General features: G+C 45.4%; 1 protein-coding gene across 12 annotated transcripts in view; it reads left to right on the top strand.

Moving 5' to 3' along the window:
• fbrsl1 (fibrosin-like 1) overlaps window positions 1–25,122 on the top strand; it is a 328,078-nt gene that overhangs the window by 265,194 nt on the left and 37,762 nt on the right. For all 12 annotated transcript variants that reach the window (XM_034296385.1, XM_034296390.1, XM_034296383.1 and 9 more), the window contains one exon: window positions 23,842–23,890. In XM_034296385.1, the coding sequence (XP_034152276.1) occupies window positions 23,842–23,890 (49 nt within the window). The remainder of the gene's footprint in view (window positions 1–23,841; window positions 23,891–25,122) is intronic.

Consider the following 25,122-nt stretch of genomic DNA (forward strand, 5'->3'; position numbering starts at 1 on the left):
TGTGGCAACACCCGTGAGTAGAGGCAGAGAGAGGCTCTGCAAAACAGAGGAGAGCTGGAGAGTACTGCTGTAGAGGCCAGACTGCATTGCCTCGCCCAGGCCGGACCCCCACAGAGGCAGGCGCTCAATCCGAGCCAAACCATAGAGAACCTCTATTCAGCGGGGTAGCCATGCAGAGGCATATTATTCATAGGATATTATAAAACTTTGCCTCCAAAGAGTGTAGGCTGTAATATGTTTGGTACTGGAGCAAATGGAACTGCCAGATGTGAACAGACTATTTTGATTTTAAATAGCACAGACTTTTTTCTTTGGTGAATCTATGTATGGACTGACACACGCTAGCCTTCACAGTCTTGTTCATAGCTTACAGTAATGTATGGTCCCTGTGGTGCCTGGGCCTCAGTTTGTCAGTTAAGCAGTTGGACCTGGAGCCTAGCTGCAAAAAAAGAAAATATGTAAAAAAGCCTCCAGACTTTCTCTCTATGTAATTTCAGTCTCTTTTCATCTTGCTGTTCTTGGCAGTGTTTGGCTTACCCCCGCAAAACCAAATTATATGTGAGAAGTAATTAAAGTGTCTTGCTCTCATTTCTGTTTGATTATATTTAATGTGTACCATTCCGTCCTCTACTTTTATTTCCCTTGTTTTTTATCCACGCTTATCCTTCACATCTGGTTCTCAGTTCAGCCATAGGGGAGTGGTGAACTTCCCTGTGTACTACATTTTTTTTTGTAGTGGTGTGTTTTATATATCATTCCACACTATGAGGTTGGAGTAATACTGCAAAATTGTCATCATTATTATAATTCGCTTTTAGCTGAGTCTGTTTTGGTGAGATGGAGTTTTAGTTAACAGACCAATAAGGAAGAAAACTCCAAACCTGTCGGCCAATAACAGCTGGTTTTCAGTTTCCTCCTCTCTACTCAGACCACTCCTCGATAGTGCTGATCAAATTCTTGCTCGCGTAACTGCTCGTTGCTAAGACACATTTTTTTTTTTTGGACCATTCCAACTGAAAAGAACCTAAGGAATTATTTGATATTGAGATGAAAACTTTGCATATTGTGGACCCTCAAAATAAGTATTAGAGAACACCCACAAACATCCTGTAATATTCAAAGTTTCTCTTGTGTTTGTGACATTCTACAGTGGTTCACCATTTAATAACAAATCACTCACAATGGATGAATACGTTACACAGAACTACACTGCACAAACACTGGATATTTCAAGTGCCACTTCGCAAAGACTTATTCCTTTTAGCATTTTGATGCAAAACATTGATTTGTGTATATTTATGTCATGTACTAATTATTACTCAATGCACTTTTATATAAAGTGAACAACCATTTCGGAGAGGTAATATATCTGTTATCTGAGGCAGTGAATAGTACGGGGGTGTTGTATTGCATGGGGAGGGAATAGGAGAGTGAGAAAAGCAACAAGCTACTGTAATGGCTTTCAGAAGAGCAGAGCTCACAGTGGCTCTGTAGCTTTGGCTGTTGTTTCCTACCCAGCTAACGGCGACTGTGACACATGCGTGGTTGATTCCAGGCACTTTCCCCCCTGCTCCCTTCTCTGAGAAACAGACAGTTTGGAGAACGTGTAAAATTTCAGCTAAACGCGCAGACTTTGACACGAGCCGCCTCCTGCCCATCTTCGGCCCCTTGGCTCCGTCACCCTCCTGCTCTTGCGGACTCTGCAACTGGGCCCGGGTTCAGGGAGAGTGGTGGCGACGTAACAATAATAATGTGAAAAATGTATATGTAGGGTAATGCGAGGGGAAGGCGGCTGCAACGCGTGCCCCCAACGGCCCTGTCATTTATTTATGAGCTGAGAGAAGGAGAACACTCTGCCAGAGGGGCCCACTCTGCTCCTGAGGGATGGGAAATATAATTGGGCCTCTCTCACTCCTGTCTCCAAGGCTGACTCAGACAACAACTCTTCCCTCCTCCTCTCCCCCTCCGTTCCCTTCTTACCCACGCTGCTCGTTGGTCACGGCTGAGGAGAGGAGGCGTCCGTGGCCTTTCAGCGCTCCACACAGGGATGTCTCCAAACCAGACATGTCACTTGTGTATTCGTTTGATCAGATGAGATTTTCCCTCTTTCTTTCTTTTCCTTCCTTCCCCCTCTCTTTGTGCTCTGAATATGCCTCTCTCAGGGCTTTGTCCTGGGTCCGGGCAGTTGGAGATCTGAGTTTGTGTGTGTGTGTGTGTGTGTGTGTGTGTGTGAGGGTCATGACATTGCTGTAGGCGACATGCCACCTGTTAGCAGTTGGGGGTTGAGTATAGCTGTCATAGCGTCTCCTGGTGGGAGGTGGGCACTGGGAGGTGGGCACTGGGAGGCGGGCATGCAGTGGGAGCTAGGCACCACCTACTCTCTCCATTCCCAATGTCCAATGACTACGGAATCATGTCTGGACAAGTGTGATCTCTTGGCGATACCAGGAGGACCAGCCGTGAACCACGGGCAGCCAGGTGATGTAGTTGGGTCCCTGATGTGGTTGGGCCCCAGTTAGGGTCGGGGGTGCTGCTGGCGCTGGTGAGGGGTGGTGTTGGGAGGCCATTGCAGCCTGTGAGCCCATCTGTTCTGCTCACCCTAATTGCGTATGGAGGTATTGATCTGTGGAATGAGGAGGGCACCACCACCAGAAGGCCTGACCCCCATTGGCACCCAGCCAGCTCTCTGCTCTGTCTGTCGATCAAACTGGTGGGTGCCGGCCTGCGTGAGAGGCGATGTCAGCGTGTGTGTGTGTGTGTGTGGGTCAGAGAAGCAGGCACAGGGGTGCAATGGGGCGTGCACTAAACTCCAATTACCTGTAGGGGGTGGCAGGCAGGGCATCCCCTCAGAGAGTACCTGATAGGGCTGGGTCAAACGCAGAAAAAGTTTAATGTTTTGGAAGTGTGTTGGGCCTTGACCCTCCTCCCACTCCCCACCCTCCCTCTCTGGTTACCTTCCAAGTCTCCAACTGTACTTCAACCCTCCCTGGCCCTGACTGGTCCAGAACCATCCCAGCTAGAACCATTCAGGCTTTGAGCTATGGGAGAATAACAAGCAGAGAAGCACGAGGAGAAGAGGAAGACTTGCCTGGAAGCAGGTCTCTCGCCCACCCATCCACCCCTCCACCATCCCTCCCTGCTGCGCCCAGTTTCACAGCTTTTAACACTTGATTAAATCCCTCTCTCTCACTGTTAAAGCTTTTAAGCAGTGTGAGCAGAGCAAGCGAGAGAGTGAGAGAGAGAGAAAGAGAGAGAGTGAGAGAGAGCTGTATGATTTGAATAGAGTGCAGAGGAGATGAGTTGTAGGTAGATGAAGCTCTTGGCTCTGTTGTGTTTGGGGCGGCTCACAGGGTTTCATTTTACCCGGGCTCTTTGGAGGGATATGGGGATCTAGGATGATGTGCTTAGGCTACGTTGGCTGGATTATCAACCTTATATCACCAGGGCCTGTTTACAATGGATATCCCTCCGCCGTTGACAGAGATGCCTCTGTACAACGACAGACATGATACTATGCAAACACTGCTCCGTATAAATGGCTCTACAATTCACTTTATTACTACAATGCTGAGGTAATGCTGAATGCTCTGTGTTTGTATCAAACACCCCTAGCATTGGCTTGGTAATCCAACGATTTTCACATATTATGGAAACATCTTGCTTGGGGACTTAGAATATTGATTTGAGCTGTTGCCTTGAATTTGCCCGTCGGTCTGTCATTCGACGGCTTTCATTCACACAACACAGCCAATAGGTGTCACCTGAGTTACACTGAGAAGCTTCAAGCATTCAACACGAGGTGTGGAAATTATCTCACAGCAACACAGGCTAAGGCTGTCATTACCTTAAGGGTCTTTAAAAAAAATCAAGAGGCAATTTGTAAATAACACAACTCATTAGCTGACAGTTATGAAGTGCATCGACAGAAGTCACAGTCTTAGAAGACTTCCTGTTGGGAATTATATTAGGCAGGTTTTGTTTACTGGCTGGACATATATTTTTTTTATTGTTCTGAAACAACTGACAGGTTGGCAGTGCAGTTGAGTTATTAGCTGGTTGCCCCCTCCTCTTCATATATTGTGTATGTCATCAGCATCAGCATTGCATGTACACGTCAGTATAGCCTCTACTAGAGTGGAGATGAGACTAAGGCTGTGACACCCACGGGACTTAGAGCATACACTGCAGGGCTTAATATGTCACCTGAGCATATGCATGTCTCTCTTCCCCTTTGTGGGTATATATCTCCCGGTCTCTCTATATGTTTATGAATATATGTACAGGGTGGGGTATGTTACTATTTACTACGTAACTTTTGTTTAATGTTACTGAGTAATCTGATTACTTTTAGATTCACAGTGGCATTGGAAGACAAATAGGAATATAAGCATTTTAATACCTTTTATGGGATCAATCAATAATAGAGTTTACATAGCTGGCCAAAAAAAAAAGTATTTGCATTTTACGTTATAGGTTGTGTATAGTACCTTTGGAAAGGGTTTCAAAATAATTGCTTTCGACCTTAATATGATCGGGCTACATCTCTACATTACACACTAAAGGTCTGTCAGATATTCAGTCATTCCAGTTAATCCAATAACAGAATCTGACCTTTTTATCTGAACGTAACCCAAAGTCTAAGGATATGTTAACCTATTCTGTTATTTTTATTCATGTTTTTTATTTCTCAAAAAGGGTATTGACATTATTGTATATAAAAATCAAGGTATCTGTAGATTTTCGCGCGTACACGTGATTAGCAGTAGTCTGATGTTTTGCTCCACAACCACAAACATTGTCGAAATGTTGCAGAAACCCCAGGCATGTGAACGCAATTTCAAAACTGTGAACACGTAAACGGTGATTATTAGGGCTACTAGCGATGGATTTTCAAAACCCAGTTACAGAAACAAACTGTGATGTGCACCTGCACTCTTAGCTTAAAGTTAATGTCGTCAGCAGTCATGGATTAACCAATGACTGAACTGTTCTGAGATCCAAAGCATGCAGAATCACATGACCTACCTGTAATGGAGTTGCAATGTGGTCTCAGGGAAATATGTAATATATAATAGGAACATTTGTGACGCCTGATATATTACTTTAGGTTACATTACAACGTGCTACCAAAACGTATGACACATTACAAACGCTACTAAGATGTATCATATATTACGAACGCTACCAAAACGTATGATACATTATGAACACTACTCAAATGTATCATATTTTATGAATTCACACAAAACATGAAATATGAGCAACTACCAGACAGTGTCTCAAATATGTCTCACGAATTCTGCTGTCAAATATTTACGTGAAATAGTTTGCATACACCCCCGAGACCAGGCTGAGGTGGTTGCATCAAATGCAAATCGTCATCCAGAGTGCTTCCCGACACACCTTTCCACCTCAAATGTTGTGATTACTTCCATATAATGTTTATCTTGAAGGCAGCGCCATGTTACAGCTATCTGTCAAATAGTTGCCTAATCTTCTAAACAAGAACTATCTGAAAAAGATAAAACACCAGGTATCACCTATCATTGTACTGAGAAAAATGCATCGATAGTAGATTTTATGTGGGTCGGCTAATATTATCATAGACTCACTTTTACCAGCCCAAACCAGAGAATATTAAACAAGTGCTTCATCTAATCTGGTTATGCCCGCCCACCTTTGTGCACATAATCACACATGCAGTAATTGAGGCGCACAACTCTTATTTGGGTTGAAATAACAATGTTCTTAAAACAATTAATTAAAAGAATTATTTCGCGCAACTATTCTTTCAAAAGTATTTGTAATCCGATTACAATATTTTGGCTGGTAACATAACGGATTACAGTTACAGTAATTTATATCGTAGGTACACATCAACTGTGAGAGATGGAATCTAAAACAAAAATCCTGAAAATCACATTATATGATTTTTAAATAATTAATTAGCATTTTATTACATGACATAGGTATTTGATCACCTACCAACCAGACCTGTTAGTTTTTCTTTAAGAAGCCCTCCTGTTCTCCACTCCTTACCTGTATTAACTGCACCTGTTTGTACTCATTACTTGTATAAAAGACACCTGTCTACACACTCAATCAAACAAACTCCAACCTCTCGACAATAGCCAATACCACTGAGCTGTCTAAGGACATCAGGGATAAAATTGTAGACCTGCACAAGGCTGGGATGTGCTACAGGACAATAGGGAAGCAGCTTGGAGAGAAGGCAACAACTGTTGGCGCAATTATTAGAAAATGGAAGAAGTTCAAGATGAAGGTCAATCTCCCTCGGTCTGGGGCTCCATGCAAGATCTCACCTCGTGGGGCATCAATGATCATGAGGAAGGTGAGGGATCAGCCCAGAACTACATGGCAGGACCTGGTCAAAGACCTGAAGAGAGCTGGAACCACAGTCTCAAAGAAAACCATTAGTAACACACTACGCCGTCATGGATTAAAATCCTGCATTGCACGCAAGGTCCCCCTGCTCAAGCCAGCGCATGTCCAGGCCTGTCAGAAGTTTGCCAGTGACCATCTGGATGATCCAGAGGAGGAATGGGAGAAGGTCATGTGGTCTGATGAGACATAAATTGAGCTTTTTGGTCTAAACTCCACCCGCTGTGTTTGGAGGAAGAAGAAGGATGAGTACAACCCCAAGAACACCATCCCAACCGTGTAGCATGGAGGTGGAAACATCATTCTTGGGGGATGCTTTTCTGCAAATGGGACAGGACGACTACACCGTATTGAGGGGAGGATGGATGGGGCCATGTATCGCAAGATTTTGGCCAATAACCTCCTTTCCTCAGTAAGAGCATTGAAGATGGCTGGGGTCTTCCAGCATGACAACGACCCGAAACACACAGCCAGGGCAACTAAAGAGTGGCTCCATAAGAAGCATCTCAAGGTCCTGGAGTGGCCTAGCCAGCCTCCAGACCTGAACCCAATAGAAAATCTTTGGAGGGAGCTGAAAGTCCGTATTGCCCAGCGATAGCCTCGAAACCTGAAGGATCTGGAGACGGTCTGTATGGAGGAGTGGGCCAAAATCCCTGCTGCAGTGTGCGCAAACCTGGTCAAGAACTACAGGAAACGTATGATCTCTGTAATTGCAAATGTTTCTGTACCAAATATTAAGTTCTGCTTTTCTGATGTATCAAATACTTATGTCATGCAATGAAATGCTAATTAATTACTTAAAAATCATACAATGTGATTTTCTGGATTTTTGTTTTAGATTTTGTCACTCACAGTTGAAGAGTACCTATGAAAAAATTACAGACTTCTACATGCTTTGTAAGTGGGAAACACTGCAAAATCGGCAGGGTATCAAATACTTGTTCTCCCCACTGTATACATTAACATTCAAAAGTTAGGGGTCACTTAGAAATGTCCTTGTTTTCGATAGAAAAATGTTTGTCCGTTAAAATAACATCCATTTTAAGTGCACTGTCGACATTCTTAAATTTGTAAATGGCTATTGTAGCTGGAAACGGTTGATTTTTAATGGATTATATACTTAGGAGTACAGATGTCCATTATCAGCAACCATCACTCCTTTAGCTCCATGGCTAAGGTTTGCACCTATGGAAGAGAACGCTAAACACCACCTCTGGGCCAGTAACAAAGACCTTGCCTCTGAAACTCGTCAGTCTATTCTTGTTCTGAGAAATGAAGGCTGTTCCATGCGAGAAATTGCCAAGATACTGAAGATCTTGTGCAACGATGTACCCTTCATAGAACAGTTTTAACTGGCTCAAACCACAATAGAGAGGAGTGGAAGGCTCCGGTGCACAACTGGGCAAGATGACAAATAAATTAGTGTCTAGTTTGAGAAACAGACGCATTACAGGTCCGCCAGTGGCAGCTTCATTAAATAGTACTTGCAGTCTCAATGTCAACAGTGAAGGAGCAACTCCTGGATGCCGGCCTTATAGGCAGAGTTGCTAAGAAACAGCCATATCTCAGACTGGCCAATAAAAAGAAAAGATTAGCATTGTCAAAAGAACTCTGCCTAGAAGGCCAGCATACCGGAGCCGACCTCTTCACTGGATATATATTTCTATGGGTGTCTCTTTCCCTCTTCATCCATTAAGTTCACTCCTGTTACCCTGAGAGGCCAGAGGAAACAAAGCTTTAAACGACTGCTAAGATATTCATTGCAGCCATCATGAGCAGCCATGAAAAAATGTGATGTTTGCTCTGGGGAATCTGTCTGCCTGTTGTTGTTTCTTTTCTGCGTTAATAATTGAGAGAGTCACATGTAAGACAAAGTTGCATCTACTTGCTTCATTATATTTTAATCCAGAGTGAACATTGCTCAGCATAACTTGGCAGTGCAGACTGCTTATAATGCTTTTTGAAGAGGTTGTAAATCTTTCCTATCTACTTTATCCATGAAAGTAAAGTGAAACCCATGGCATAGCATTCTCCTCCCCTGTTGAATCAGTCCAAGGATTTGTGGTTCGTTGGTTGATGGTTACCAGATCCAAATTCCTCTACAAGTTCTCCTTCCTGCTCAGAGATAAGTGTATCTAGGGTTGCCAGCACAGAGGTCCACCAAAGCTTGTGTGAGATTAGTTTATACATAGTAAACTATTCTCACTATGTTTGTGGTGTAGCCATAGAAATACATGTGATATGTGCAGCGTATAGGACCTTCTGCTAGTCTGTAGTTTCTGTGGCTGATTAGTTACTGTACATGCGTCAGCAGTTTAGGTAGTTATGTGTGTCTGCCTGTTGTTGAGTCCATCACTGATTCTCATTGAGCATGGGACAATGAGTGCTGTGTAACTAAAGCCCATTGAGACCTGTGTGTTTTGTCACAAGGTCAGGTCTGTGGTAATGACTGAGGGCCGACCGGGGACCAGGGTGAGGTTACACACTAGTGTGAAAGTCTGAATCATAAGCTCTCTCACAAGGCCTCTGCAGTTGTCGCTTTGGCATCCCTCATCTCCCTGGCCCTACGGAGAGCAGACCAAGGTTAGCCACAGTTACCTCCACACCGGAGATCAGACCATGGTTGGCCACGGTAACCTCCACCCCGGAGATCAGACCATGGTTGGCCACGGTAACCTCCACACCGGAGATCAGACCATGGTTGGCCACGGTAACCTCCACACCGGAGATCAGACCATGGTTGGCCACGGTAACCTCCACCCCGGAGATCAGACCATGGTTGGCCACGGTAACCTCCACCCCGGAGATCAGACCATGGTTGGCCACAGTTACCTCCACCCCGGAGATCAGACCATGGTTGGCCACGGTTACCTCCACACAGGAGATCAGACCATGGTTGGCCACAGTTACCTCCACACCGGAGATCAGACCATGGTTGGCCACGGTTACCTCCACACCGGAGATCAGACCATGGTTGACCACGGTTACCTCCACAACTGCGAGCAAAGCTCAAGGTATTCAGTGTGATGTGCTACCATGTCTATTTTAACACGTCGAGCCCTCATAGGGTACACATCTGGAGTAAGTCATTGACAGAGGAGCACTACCACAATACAGTGTGTCGTGGGAGAGGAATGACATTGGAAAATAACACACTGTGTGGGAAATTTGCATGCCCAATTCTCTGATTTCAAATGAGTGCACTATGCAGGGAATAGAGTGCCATTTGAGACACACCTGTCCACTTTGTGAACTAGTAACATGCCCCTAATCAACCCTCCCAGACTTGAGGGCCCCAGGCGTGTTATATACTGCAGTCATGAGTGGAACGGAGACATCAATAAAAGCCATGCCATACTCTAAATAAAGGATGAGCGTCACTAAAGCCTCGGGAGGCAACCAAGCGTGGATCACCTCGCCCTCCCCCAGAAACAGGCTGCCCGGCCTCTTCCTCCTCAGCTGATGATATCGGCACGTTACCATGTTTGGCAATGGTGGATGTCTTTTCCCTCATCCACATGGAGATGTAAGGAAGCGGGATAAAGGTGCGCTGAGCCCTACTCGCCCCAACCTCCATTCTCTCCCTCTATTTTTAAGGACAGCTGAGGGTAGGAGAAGTATTTCTAAAGGGCTGCCTGGGCGTTGGGTGTCCTGCCTGGCCTCGTAGGGAGGCCTCCCAGAGAGGTTGGAGTTTCAGCTGCCAGTAACCCGAGGTCCGGTGTCTGCTTTAAAAGTAAATTCCACTTAACGTGCCACGTCCCTTTCCAACATGAACAGGGGCTTAGGTCTGAGCCTCCTCTATATAGCGCATACTATGTCTGTGTCCATGGGGGGGGGGGGGTAAGGGGCCGGCATGGGGGGAGTCATGTTGGCCGGGACTTGCCAGTCCCTGGCCCCCACCCCCCCAGCTCCAAGTCTTATAATCCTGTCATTCATTGCCTGGAGACATTGATTTGTGATGTGGTTTTGTCCACTGGTAAACACTCAGGTTGGTGAACATGGATGGATTTCAACCAACAGAAAGGGGGCACACATAAAATCGCTGGTCCAAACAGTTACCTCTTGTACGACAGGGCAGCTACCTTTGTGTTGTGCTTACATATCAGATACGAAAGTTGTTGATAAGCCCTCCCCTCTCCGCCCATTCCTGCCCCCACCCCCCCCATCTCCGCCAGCTGTCAGACAAGTGTCTGTATTGATCCTGTGAGAGCCTGGGCTGCTTTCACACCGGTGGCTGACATATGAGCAGGATCCTGGGTTGAATTCCTAAATCCCCCAGTGAATTCTGCTGCTGTGGCAGTTGGGTAATGCTGTTACTGTTACGCACTCTGGTCCCCCAGAAATTCCAGCCCCGTGTGAGAGTGTAGAGCCTTGCTGACAGGCTAAAGGTCAGGGGGGGATCTGGTGGGTTACAGTAGCTAGCCAGGACTGCAGTTGTAACCCTACTGCAGTTCAAGACTAGAATTGCAGTGCAACATGCCAAAGGTCACAGTAACATATGTCCTTTTGTGTGCCAGATATTATTTGTGTACGTCCTGCTCGTTCTCGCACGTTTTATTTTTAATAACTGTAAGTCCATGGTATGTATACAGCATTTGTTGAGTCCATAGTGAGACCAAGGAGGAGTGTGTGAATCTGTGGTTCCGGCAGTAACCCACCCACAGTCAGCTCCCCTCTGGATCCCTGCTCTGCCGTGCTTTTGTAATACATTTATTTGTGTTAGAAGAGAGTTGGGAATGATTCGTGTTACTTAACGTCGTGGCATGGCTGGGGTGAGAATGTGCCGCGCCATTGCGCACTCCTTCTCATTAAAGCTGTCCTCCGTGCTCGGAGGTGCATACCGTGGGTTACCACTGAGTTAAATGTGGTGTCAGCCGGGACCTTTGTTCTCCTGCTGAGAAGGCCTCCCTGAACGTTGGAGCAACAAGGCGTGGGCGGAGGGAAGAGGTGGAGGAGGGTCACATTTTCCTTGTTATCGCCTTTTATTTTGAACATCCAGAGGATCTGAGGTTTTCCTTTTAGGCACATTCCTTCACGTCAAAGCTAAAGCTTCTACAGTCAACGTCAAGGAGGAATGTAACTTAGTTTGTAGCCTGAGGTACACTTCTGGATGACTCACTTAGACATTGTTCCGGTTGGAAGGAAAACAAGGGCAAAATGAGTTCTATTGAGCGGCGCCACTTTCCTTTAACACACTGCAGTGAGACGAGAGGCGGTCTGACTACCAACTATGCAGCCGCCAGCTCCCCTCACCCAGCTGCAGGGCCATCAGGGCCGGGTCACCAGTGACACTCTTTTGCCCAGATAGTGCACTACTTTTCACCAGGGCCTCTTGAGCTCTAAGGTGCGTTGAACGGCGGTAGGGTTCAGTTTGGGCTGTGGCTGATGTCGGCGGGCGAAGACAGCCCCTGGGAGAGGATGCGTGTCGCACACCCAAGGCTATGGTCATAATGTTGGGCTATTTGAGTTATTGTCCGCGTTGAGCAGAGCTACAACAGAAAATGGATGCGAGTCTGAGAGGACAGGATGGCCGGACACCTACACGGACGAGGAGAGACTGAGAGAGCAGGCAACGAAGGACGGCCACTTAGGGATGGCCTGGTCCTTATTGGACCTACTGTACAGGTCGTGGCATTATGAAGGCCTGTCAGTTTTGAATTGTGCCGGGTCGCCCGGGCGTTGCTCACGTACGAAATGGGACTCACACAGTCGAATTTAGTGCACTGGTTAGACAATTTGGAATCAAACTCCTTATTGTCTCCTACCAGGCTGTCTCTCCCTCTCCCGCTTCCACCACCCTCCATAGACATCTTCCCCCAGCTCCTTCACCCAGCCCATTTAGAGAACCAGTCCGGTCTAGGAGGATTCCTTTATTAAAGTACCAAAACTGCACTATAACGCCTTTTAACCAGCCCTACTTCTCAGGTCTGTGAGTTTGTGCTGTATAGTACATGGCTGGGCCTAGCTAGCCAAATGTTATGCTACTGCTTGTTTTAGACCCAGATCCAGCATGGGGCTAATTGAGTTAAATGGATAGTGATAGCTTAGATGATTTTGTCTGTCTTTCCTTTATTAGGCTAATTTAGCATGTGGCTCGGTGCATTATGCAGTTTAATGAAAGCCGTTCTCAGCGCTTTATCTCCGTTGAAATGTGAAACAGGAATATCAATGCACAGGTTCACTTAACTGGCACCGATAGCTCTTACCAGTTCCCTAATTCACCAAGAATGTATCAGGTAATCTGATTGAAGCACCTCAGTGTGTCATTTCATGCCCTCTCATAGCAGTTTCTCCTTTTGCTGCCTTTTCCGTGTGTTCACTTTCCCCCCGTTGTGGTTTTCATTTGTCACGCCCCTCCCTCTCCCATGTTCCTCCCCTCCAGGTAGCAAAATGGGTCTGGGGCCGGTACTGTGATATGTCATGTCCGTTTTCCTCATTTCTCCTTATCTGGTTACTGTGACCCGCTCGGCGGCCCCCCCAGGGGCTGCTGCCTCTGTGATTTGTGACCCTGCCTGTCTCTGGCTGCATGGGGCTTTAATGCGATGTGTGCCTCTGCCCTTCTCATGCTGATGAAACGGGCCCCTGCACTCCCCTGATAGACTGCTAATTTGTATACTAAACTGACAGGCGGCCATGATAAGAGCTAGCAACTGCTCCTCAACTGCAGGGAGGGATGGGCTTGACGGGTGGGGGGTGACGGAAAGTGGTAGCTCAGATGCAGGGTCATTTTTTACACAAAGCTCAAGACTCACTCTCTATGCGTTTACTTACCCTTTGCTGTTGCTAGGGAGAGGAAGACCAAGGAGTTGTTTCCAACCGTCCCCCCCCCCACACACACACACACACACACACACACCCACATTCTCTCACACCCGCTCACACATAGGGCTGTGACAGTAGTTGAAAAACAGCGAGACCAGTGGAAAATAATTTTTTTTATGCAAAGGAAAATCCCCAAAAAGCATACATTTTCATATTGGTTATAAACCTCTGTTGTTAATCAACACTTGTTAATATTCTTATTCGTTTTTTTTCGCTTTTAATACATCCTTAAATACTTTAGTAAATGAAAACGGTTTGATGTGTGGACTTTCTTCAATATGTTTTCATTGCTCACTTGCTTTAAAAGTAGTCTTTTATAAATAGTTAGTCTTTTAAAAAGATTGTCTCCTCTGACTATTCATTAATTATTCAACAGTAATTGACACCGCGTTGAGGCATAATCTGCTAATCTTGTAATCAAATAGACAAATCGCCCTTTAATCTTCCAACCTGGCATGGTTATTTGATAGGAAATATTTTCCTTTTACTATACTAATCAACTCAGATAAATATGCTATGGATATGTGTTTTTCTTTCTATCTTATAGCTAATATTCCATCTTAATTCTCTTCCCCTTCGTGATTTATTTGTCAAGTCATTATCGTTTAATGTAGCTTGTACTTTTTAAAAGCCAAATTGTTCACGTATATATTTATATTTATTACATAATTTACATAATTTAGATTTTATTGCATCTTCTTTATAAACATAATTGCCAGTGCATATCATTTTATTTGGTCATGTAAATATGGATTTTAACTCATTTCACAATCTGCTATAGCGTATAAGTTTCAAACTGGTTATACTACACCTTCTGAGCTTCTTACATTGGACAAATTTGGACTATATTTTCATGCTTCAACATCAGATTTTACAGCAATTTAACCAGCTCTGTGACATTACCCAAATATTTTAAAGTATTACTCACTAATCCTTTGGTTCAATAGTAGTATTAGTAAGTAGATGGACTACATCTAGAATAGATAATGACAGTGTATTGGCTTGTCCCAAATGTTTTATTACAAACTACACCGTATATACATCGATCAGCCATTACATTATGACCACTGACAGGTGAAGTGAATAACACTGATACACCCGTCAGCCATAACATTATGACCACTGAGAGGTGAAGTGAATAACACTGATACACCCATCAGCCATAACATTATGACCACTGACAGGTCAAGTGAACAACACTGATACACCCATCAGCCATAACATTATGACCACTGACAGGTGAAGTGAATAACACTGATACACCCATCAGCCATAACATTATGACCACTGACAGGTGAAGTGAATAACACTGTTAATCTCATTAGCATGGCACCTGTCAGCGGGTGGGATTTATTAGGCAGCAAGTGTACATTCTGTCCTCAAAGTTGATGTTAGAAGCAGAAAAAATGGGCAAGCGTAAGGATCGGAGCGACTTTGACTAGGGCCATATTGTGATGGCTAGACGACTGGGTCAGAGCATCTCCAAAACTGCAGCCCTTGTGCTGTTCCCGGTCTGCAGTGGACTAATAGGTCTGATCAATGGAGGCCCCACCTCACAACTTACAGGATATTAAGGATCTGCTTCTAACGTCTTGGTGCCAGATACCACAGCACACCTTCAGAGCTCTAGTGGAGTCCATGCCTCGACAGGTCAGGGCTGTTTTTGCAGCAAAAGGGGGACCTACACAATATTAGGCAAGTGGTCATAATGTTATGGCTGATCGGTGTACAGTAACTCACAAAAGTGAGTACACCCCTCACATTTTTGCAAATATTTGATTATATATTTTCATGTGACAACACTGAAGAAATTATACTTTGCTACAATGTAAAGTCATGAGTGTACAGCTTGTATAACAGTGTACATTTTCTGTTCCCTCAAAATAACTCAACCCACAGCCATTAATGTCTAAACAGCTGGCAACCAAAGAGAGTACACCCCTAAGTAAAAATGTCCAAATTGGGCCGAATTAGCCATTTTCCCTCCCCGGTGTCATGTGACTCTTTAGTGTTACAAGGTCTCATGTGTGAATAGGGAGCATGTGTGTTACATTTGGTGTTATCGCTCTCACACTCCCTCATACTGGTCACTGGAAGTTCAACATGGCACCTCATGGCAAATAACTCCCTGAAGATCTGAAAAAAAGAATTGTTGATCTACATTAAGATGGCCTAGGCTATAAGAAGATTGCCAAGACCCTGAAAATGAGCTGCAGCACGGTGGCCAAGACCATACAGCGGTTAACAGGACAGGTTCCACTCAGAACAGGCCTCGCCATGGTCGACCAAAGAAGTTGAGTGCACATGCTCAGCATCATATCCAGAGGTTTTCTTTGGGAAATAGACCTATGAGTGCTGCCAGCATTGCTGCAGAGGTTGAAGGGGTGGGGGGTCAGCCTCTCAGTGCTCAGACCATACTCCGCACACTGCATCATATTGGTCTGCATGGCTGTCGTCCCAGAAGGAAGCCTCTTCTAAAGATGATGCATGAGAAGGCCCGCAAACAGTTTGCTGAAGACAAGCAGGCTGAGGACATGGATTACCGGAACCATGTCCTGTGGTCTGATGAGACCAAGATAAACTTATTTGGTTCAGATGGTGTCAAGCGTGTGTGGCAGCAACCAGGTCTTGCCTACAGTCAAGCATGGTGGTGGGAGTATCATGGTCTGGGGCTGCATGGGTGCTCCGGCACTGGGGAGCTACAGTTCATTGAGGGAACCATGAATGCCAACATGTACTGTGACATACTGAAGCAGAGCATGATCCCCTCCCTTCAGAGACTGGGCCTCGGGGCAGTAATCCAACATGATAACGACCCCAAACACCTCCAAGACGACCACTGCCTTGCTAAAGAAGCTGAGGGTAAAAGTGATGGATTGGCCAAGCATGTCTCCAGACCTAAACCCTATTGAGCATCTGTGGGGCATCCTCAAATGGAAGGTGGAGGAGTGCAAGTTCTCTAACATCCACCAGCTCCGTGATGTCGTCATGGAGGAGTGGAAGAGGACTCCAGTGGCAACCTGTAAAGCTCTGGTGAACTCCATGCCCAAGAGGGTTAAGGCAGTGCTGGAAAATAACGGTGGCCACACAAAATATTTACACTTTAGGCCCTATTTGGACATTTTCACTTGTCAATGTCAACTTTATTTATAAAGCACATTTAAAACAACTATCGTTGACCAAAGTGCTATACAGGACAAAATAACAAAGTATACAAAATATATAAAATGTACAGGTAAAAATTATGTAGATACTCATAAGACACAGACATAATAGTAGCACAGACATTTAATGCCAACTCAGCTAAGATTAAAAGCCAGAGTAAAAAGGTGCGTCTTTAGCAATTACTTAAAAGTGTGTATAGACTGGGCATTTCGAATATGCACTTAGGGGTGTACTCTCTTTTGTTGCCAGCGGTTTAGACATTAATGGCTGTGTGTTGTGTTATTTTGAGGGGACAGCAAATGTACACTTATACAAGCTGTACACTCACTACATTGTACCAAAGTGTCATTTCTTCAGTGTTGTCCCATGAAAATATATAATCAAATAGTTGCTAACTTGTTAGGGGTGTACTCACTTTTGTGAGACTCTGTAAATTAACAGCTGAGCCATCAACTAGTTTGTTGCCTCCCTCCCTTCATGTCAGTGAGTTCATTAACCCAATCAATCAGCATCACCTGAAATTCCCAGAATGTCACTGCCCTGCAAACACACACATACTATACCCTCCCGTAACATGGCTGGCTGTGAAAATGAAGCTGGGGGCTAAACGAGCTGTGTGTGTTCAGGGTGGACGACTCCATTTTGCACGGACACTCTGTGGAATGCATTACTATGTTAATGATGTTCTAGGTGAGGGAGGCTGGATATCTAACAGGGGGGTTGTAATCTTGCTGTCCCACACCTGTTTTGACTGCCCACCCCACCCCCTCCCCCCAGCCTGCCTATCTGTCTGACTAGCAGGGTGTTCTCCCTCTCTCCCAGCCTGCCTATGTCTGACAGTGTGGGGAAAATGCTCTGCAGCTTATGATAAACTACCACTCGGGAGGTCATTAAGCTTGTGGAGCAGAGGAGGAGTAAAAGAAGGACGAACGAACGCAGAGCAGAGGACGAAGATAATTAATTTGGTGTCCCTGTTGTAGTGCCGTGGTTGGCAGGCAGGTCAGTCATGCATGGCCGAAACAGTGCGGCAGCCACGGTCGTCCCAGGACTGCCGTCATGTTAGCTGCTGTAGGACAACGCCCACAGCCTTTCTCCTGTCGCGGTATGGTCAGGACTGGGGGGTTCTCCTGTCGCGGTATGGTCAGGACTGGGGGGTTCTCCTGTCGCGGTATGGTCAGGACTGGGAGGTTCTCCTGTCGCGGTATGGTCAGGACTGGGGGGGTTCTCCTGTCGCGGTATGGTCAGGACTGGGGGGGTTCTCCTGTCGCGGTATGGTTAGGACTGGGGGGGTTCTCCTGTCGCGGTATGGTCAGGACTGGGGGGTTCTCCTGTCACAGTACAGTCAGGACTGGGGGGTTCTCCTGTCGCGGTACAGTCAGGACTGGGGGGTTCTCCTGACGCGGTACAGTCAGGCCTGGGGGGTTCTCCTGACGCGGTACAGTCAGTATTGTGTGGTTCTACTGTCGCAGTACAGTCAGGACTGGGGGGTTCTCCTGACGCAGTACAGTCAGGACTGTGTGGATCTCCTGTTATGGTACAGTCAAGACTGTGTGGTTCTACTGACACAGTACACATATCCTCCATGTCTATGTAAAATTCATAATCATAATGTAAAAGTCTAGATTAGCAGTCCAATACACTTGACACAAGGCTCAGATATACCAAATGCTGAGTGACTGAGAAGAGCAGCGATGTTACGGTTGGGGGATGATTGTACGTTTGGGCCTGAGTGGGTGTTGCTGAGGGAAATATCTATCAAAGCCGTAGCTACTCCCGACCTGATGTAATATGAATGACAAAGAATTATAGTCTGCTTGGTGGCTATAGAGGAGAAGGGTAGGTGGTGGAGGAGGCTATGAGGAGGAGGTTACAGGAGGTAGTGATAGGAGGGGTTCGGGAGGGGGTGCAGGCCACCGGGTGACACTGGAGGACGACAGGAGGTGTCAGAGCATGGTGACAGTGATGGAACACCGACCCAGGCCACAAATGAACAGGAGTGTGTTCCGGGTGGTGTGGGAAGGTGGGGGGTGGGCGGGCGGGGACACAGCAGGCCTGCCAGGGTAATTAAGAGCTTAGTTGTCTGTGCCAGCCAACATGCACCCACCACCCCCACCCCCTACCACTGCGTGCCTCTGTCTCTGTTAGCTCCCTCTCCTGCTCTGATGAATGACACCACCTGGCTGCTTTGGGAAGTGCAGTGTTGATTAATTTCATGACCACCCAATGCCCTCCCTAGTGGTCCAGACTGAACAGCCCTGGGCAACATCCCCCATGGATGGCCGGTTGCAGGTGGGCTGTACCATTGGAGCATCACAAGTCAAACAGTATCCATTTGTAGCACAAAATGGAATATGACTCATGGAATGAGTGGGGGTAGTGTACAGTAGGCTTTGTTTGTAGGTGTAGGTAGGACTCACTCAAACAGCATAGCTTGTTTGTTTGTAGTCTGCATTACCCAGATAAATGTTTGACAGGGGCCAGGAACTGGGTTTCTGCTTGGGTTTCTTTTTGGCATTTTGTTATGGTTTTGTCCTCACAAACCTACACAAAATGATTTCCCCCTCCTCCTCCATTTGGAAATATCTAGCTCAGTGTTCAGGAATGCAAAGCATGCAATAAGAGCTTTAGATCAAAGGTACGGCTGTGCACAGACGGATCGTTTGATATAAAGCACTGGGAAATTGGTCTGTCAGCGGTATTTACTAAATGAGGTTAATTGAATGTCGGTAATTTCTGACCTTTCTGTCTCGGTGAAATCACATCCTTAACTGATCAATGCCTTCCATAAATTCATGGCTGAAGGTCATTTTGTTGATTACTTCTCTACCCAGCCAGCTGCAAAGTTGGAGCCAGAACTAATTTGGCCTCATTGTGAAAAATTTTGTAGGAACGCTTTCAATACTTATAAAACGTTTTTCATAATTAGGCTCCTATTTGGGAAAACATGTAAATGAGATTTGCAATATTGTTAAGTGTTAGGCTACTGATGGGGACATTTCAAATGGCTAACATTTTAACGTATTTCTCTGTAGTGACAGCAAATAAATTTTCCCCACTACAGCAAATGTTTCAGTAAATGCAGGCTTAGTTTTTTTTTCCCCTTCAACTCTCCATCCTCTTTGGCATTGTCAGGAGATTTATGCAGCCAATAAGTCTGACGTGTTCTGGGAAGTTAAGGAACTTTTAAAAACAAACAGTGGTGTAATTTGTAATTTGGCCTTCCCTAAATCTCAGAATTATGAATGTGCGTGTGGCTGTTTGGGGAGTTAACACTCCGTTGGTGGGGCTCCACAGCCCCAGCCGCCTCCATCCCTCCCTGCACTGGGCCTGGCGAGGAAACGGGAGGATTTCACAGCTGCTGTGAGCAGGCCCCGGCTGAGGCCTATGACCTCCTTGTTGCTTTTTTTTTTTGTCTCCCTCCCTCCGTCTCTCTTGCTCTCTTTTTTCTTTCCAGCAGGCAGGCAGGCAGGCAGGCAGCGTGTTTCCTCAGGGAGCCCTTGTGTGGCTCAGAGGAAGCTGAATCATAAAGCATGGCTAATGAATAGAATAGGGAAGGAAAGCTGAGGCCTGCTGACGGCTCTCTTGAGAAAAGGCCAGGCCCCGAAGCCTCAGGCTCAAATAGCAGACGGCCCCAAAGGTCAGGCTTCCTGCGGCCCATTCCAAGGGCTTTTGGCTCGCAGCAATGTGGCTTGAATTTCCTTCATTTTGAAATGGTTAGAGTTCCCTGTTTCCTTTGGGAAACCTGGCCTCTCCACTTTTCCCCACCTCCCCGCTCCTCTCTTTCAGTTCTTCTCTTTCGTTCTCTGTATTTGAATGATGGCCAGGGTTCCCCTCAACAAAGAGAGTGTGAAGAATTTGTTATACATGACCTCTGCACACCACAACCACCGGTGCGGAGACTGCCAACAGAACAGCCCTCTGGAAAAATGGCAACTTGACCAAACTAACCCAGAAGTTCAGAAAGATAAAAACAACATTTGCCAAAAACAACTGTTTTGACATGCCTTTTTAAGTTGCCTTGTTAGTGAATTATATGACCAACAAATCTCAACATTGATTGTTGAAACTGCTAAGTTTGTTATAATATAAAAACAAGTTGTTAACTTCATCTTTATCCCATTCTCAAGACATAAATACGGAGTGCTTAAAATATTATGAGACATAGTTTGTGTTTTCTACATCTTGTCTGACAGAAACTCTGGTAGCAACCTTTCCTATAGTAGATTACGGTTTTACCACACCATTTGACCCAGTGTGCCACTATGAGCACGAGGCCCAGCTCCCATGTCCACTTGACAAGCTTCATTTCTCCTGAGCCATATTTTTACACTGGCCCACCAGGACAGCCAGTGATTCAGGCAGGCAGGCAAGCGGTCTGCGAGGCTTGGTACTGAAGCGTTTAATGTGGAGCACTAGCTAACAAAGAGCGTAGTGTTGTAGACGCCCTGGTTCTGGGAGAATGAAGGAGGGCAATGCAGAACACTCTGTCTTTCTCTTCTCTGATCCACTGCTCCGTGTGGAGGAGGGAATACCACAACACAACGCTGCTGCTGAACGAAGCATTCACTTCTAACCTTCTTCCACTGAAAATACATCATACTCATGCTGTTCTGTACTGAGTTCACACGACACAACAGTAGAAATACACTGATTGACCTGAAAGATGGCAAGCTGTTGTTGTACATCGTGTTTCATAATTTGAGTGAAAGTACGAAATTTTGTGGTTGATCTCCTGGGTAAATGCTCTATGAGAAGATGTGAATATCCTTTAAGCCTAGGTTTTGTTTCAGTGCTGGTTTTTATTTAAATGTTACCACCCAGCAGCAATGAAATGTTTATTAGCCTAATCAAAAACACCTGCTTCCTAACTGTAAGTGGCCAGTGACAGCCAAACAGCTTCTCGCTGAAGCCCACGCTACCATGGAGCGAACGTATTTACATTTTAAAATGTTCACTCTCCATAAAAAAAAAAAAATACGTTTTTGTTATTTTTGAAGAGCCTACAATTTTATAAATTGGTTAGTGTTTGATATGCCAACCTGGTCTCATTGGAATTCATAAACTATTTTATGAAAATCTATGGCACCTGATTTCGTATGATGTTATGTTACGTTAGGTTACATTAGAAAGCGCTACCAAAATCTATAATACGTTACAAGTTGGCTAAAACGTAACATATCTTACAAACACTAGTAAAGCATATGTTGCGAACGCTAGGAAAACGTATTATCGCTAGGAAAACCCTATATCATATATTATGAATTTACACCAAAACGTCAAGGCTGCGTCCTGCACCATACGGAAATATCTGATTTAGACTGACGAGTAATGGCACTATGGTCGCTACGATATGTAATAAATGCATTTTAATATTTCAGTTAACGTTAGGTATCACAACACTGGGATTAAGGTTAAGATGACTTCCCCTGACGTATTCAGGATACATTACTTCACCTGACGTAATATATCTTACCAATTTGTCTGTCAAAGATTTTCATAAAACAGTTTACCTGAAAAAGAGACCAGGCTGGATATGCTTGTGTTTTAGAACTCAGCTAGCCATACTCCACCATTCCATTTGTCCTCCCAGAGCACTGTGGCCCACTAAACAAACTCATTAATAGCTTCCATACAGGCTATTTGTATTACAAGAGCGTATACTTTACATTGAAATGGGGTCAACATTACCGTATGGTGGGCACCTTTGAAGCCTTAGAGTTATTGAAGCACTTTACAGACTGGAGGGCCTGTTGATATTAAAGGAGAGGGCATCTCTATATAGTCTAGTGTTCAGTAAAGGGAGCAGCAGTGTCTAGATATGTTGGTCTTAGAAGATGAGTCTTCCTAACACTTGAGCAAACTGAGAGATGCCAGGTACTGCCATCTGTGTGTGTAATGTGTTTGTTCTCCTCTGTTTCTCTCTCCTTCTCTCTCTCACTCTTTACTCCCTCTATCTCTCTATGCTCTTATCCCTGTCTCTGTCTTTCTCACTTTCTCTGATTTACTGGCTGTGCTTTACATATGTTCCCTGTGAGCTGCGTATACTACAGTGATGACATTTAAAGATTCCGAGGCCCAATGTCTGAAGCATATGTTCAGCTTTAACTGCTTTTCTTTTTTTACTTGGTTAAATAATGCTCAGTGTTAATAAGATGATCAGTAGTCATACAGTGTTTAGTGTTGATAAGATGCCCAGTGATGAAAAGATGTTCAGTGTTCATTTGGTGCTCAGTGTTAATAAGATTCTCAGTGGTCATTAGATGTTCAGTGTAATTAACATGTTCAGCGTTAATAAGATGGTCAGTGTTAGAAAGATGCTTCAAGTTGTTAAGATGTTTAGTGTTTATATCTTTTAAATATTTTTTCACCATAAATAGCAAAATAGCTGGTCGTCTGTGATTGATTTAAGACTCCAGAGTGTTTAAAAGTTCTGTGTCTCGCCAGCTTATTCAATGTGTATTTTTGTTCAAATGTATGGTGTGTTTTGTTTCGGGAGAGGTTTGCCAGAATCTACACATACATCTGACCAGGGAGGAAAATCTCCCAGTGTTTAGTCTACATGTCTCTGCTGTCACTACACAGTCAGATGCCTATTTCCCTTCTCGCTATGTCTCTGGCCTGTTATTCTTATTATTGCTTCATCTTCTAGACTCTCAGGAGCGACTCACCTTCAGCTGCTGTCATAATAACAAAGGAAAATATAGTAGTGATGAATCCATGTTCTGATTCAATCACATTTTGAATGCATGGATTCAATTTACACATTTAAATCACTTTTATTGTTGTTAGTACTGCGGTGTGGCTTGAAATGGAATTGTCTTAGACTTAGACAATTAGACAATTGGTGCTTTTCATTGACTGGCTGTGTGTGTGTGTGTGTGTGTGTGTGTGTTTCCTGTTGTGCTGCACGTAGGGTCTCTCTGCACTTGCGGATCCCGCAGTGGCTGTTCCATCATGCAGTATCACCCCCCTGGTTCTCCTCCTCCTGTGCTGTGATTGTGAGGGGGCTGGCTCTCAGGTGGCACAACAGTGCCCCCTAATGTTACCTTGTCTCTGTGTGGACTGAGCAGAGCTCAGGTTTGCTCAGAGATAGTAACCTAGAGCAGTGTTTTTCGACCCTGCTCCTGGAGGCAAGCCCGGCCTGCCTGCTTTAGATCTCTCCCTGCTCTGTCACACCTGATTCAAATGATCAGCTCGTTATCAAGTCCTTCATGAGCTACATCAGGTATGTTTGGGCAGGGAGGGATCTAAATGCAGGACGGGGTACCTCCAAGAGCAGGTTTGAGAAACACTGATCTAGAGAGAATAAGAACCCCAGGTACAACAAAGGAGCTGCTTCGTAATAAGACAGATTCAAGAAGTCGAGCATTCGCTGTGTTATGTCACTCGTGAAGTAGAGCTGTGTTGAAACACAGCACCCTTACCAACGTTCTCCCTCCTCTTGTCTTCCAGGTATCTGATGTAGGATCCGAAAAACTCTTCTCCCCCACTGCACCCAAAGGTAAGACTTCAATAATCACTACATTTGGATGGGCCAGACAAGCTGTCTTCTCCTGTGTTCAGCCGCTTTTCCTGTAAAGGCACTTTATAGCATGCTAAACTACGTTTTCGCATTTGGACTTTACTGAGCACAAAACAGGACATCCACATTTGCATATATTTTCAGCTGGATTTGAACTTCGGTGAGACACCCAGTCATAGTCCTATGTCTCTCCCCTTCCCATAGCTAACATTCAGGCTCATTAGAGTGGATTTACAGGCTCTGTGCCACATGCTCCCAGTCCACAAATGGGAAGGTCCCCTCAGGCTATACAAGCCTCCTGACAGCAGGCCAGCCAGTAATGGTGGCCAGGACTGATGAGGGGGAGGGGCCAGAGCCTCTCAGGCAACATAATCACAGGTCCACAGGGAGACAATAGGCAGAGGCTTGGGCTGTAATGGGGGGGGGCTGCGCTACACCTGTACTTAGGCTGAATGGGGAGACGTGTGGAGGGGTGTAGATGGAACTGTGGAGCAGGGTGTTGGAGGGCAGGGAAGTGCAGTCGTCTGGCTGATGAAAGATAGCAGCATGTAGCTGATGTCCCCCAGGGCCCAGAAACTGGGCCCATTAACAGATGCAGCAGGAGGGCTATTTGTGTGAAAAAAAAGGGCAATTTCCTTGAGGAGAGAAAAGGGGTACATGTCTTCGGGGTAGTTTGCATTGGATAGATTAAGATCCAGCTTGTATTATGCCTGAACAGCAACAGTGAAGATTGACTGGGAATGACTTCCAGACTACGGCGTAATGAACTCGGGCTTTTCTTCACAACCCAGATACGTGTCCTTGAGTTAACCGTTGTTGTTGTCAGTTTATGCTGTAGTTGTCGGTTTACTTACTGTTTCTAACATGTGCATGTACACACACAAACACACACACGCATGCATACTTACTGTCTCCGAACTGAAGAGGGCCTTGCTTTGTCAGTGAGTCTAGGTGAAGCCCTGCTGATGTGAGTCCCGTTGCATGTCTCCATTCAGACAGGCTGGTTCAGGGATTAGGACTGGAGAATTACCTCTAGCCCATCAGAGTCACTCGCCTGTTTGTCACAGGGATCAATGACACAAGCTGTGTGTGTCTGCGTGTGTGCGCGTGTGCATGTATGTGCGCGAGCGTGTGTGTGTGTGTGCGTCCACTTGTATAAGTGTGAGAGACTAGCAATAAAGGCGCCAGAGTAGAATTAGGATAAAAAAACC

This window comes from Esox lucius, chromosome 13 (assembly GCF_011004845.1).
Source record: "Esox lucius isolate fEsoLuc1 chromosome 13, fEsoLuc1.pri, whole genome shotgun sequence".
NCBI classification, from domain to species: domain Eukaryota; kingdom Metazoa; phylum Chordata; class Actinopteri; order Esociformes; family Esocidae; genus Esox; species Esox lucius.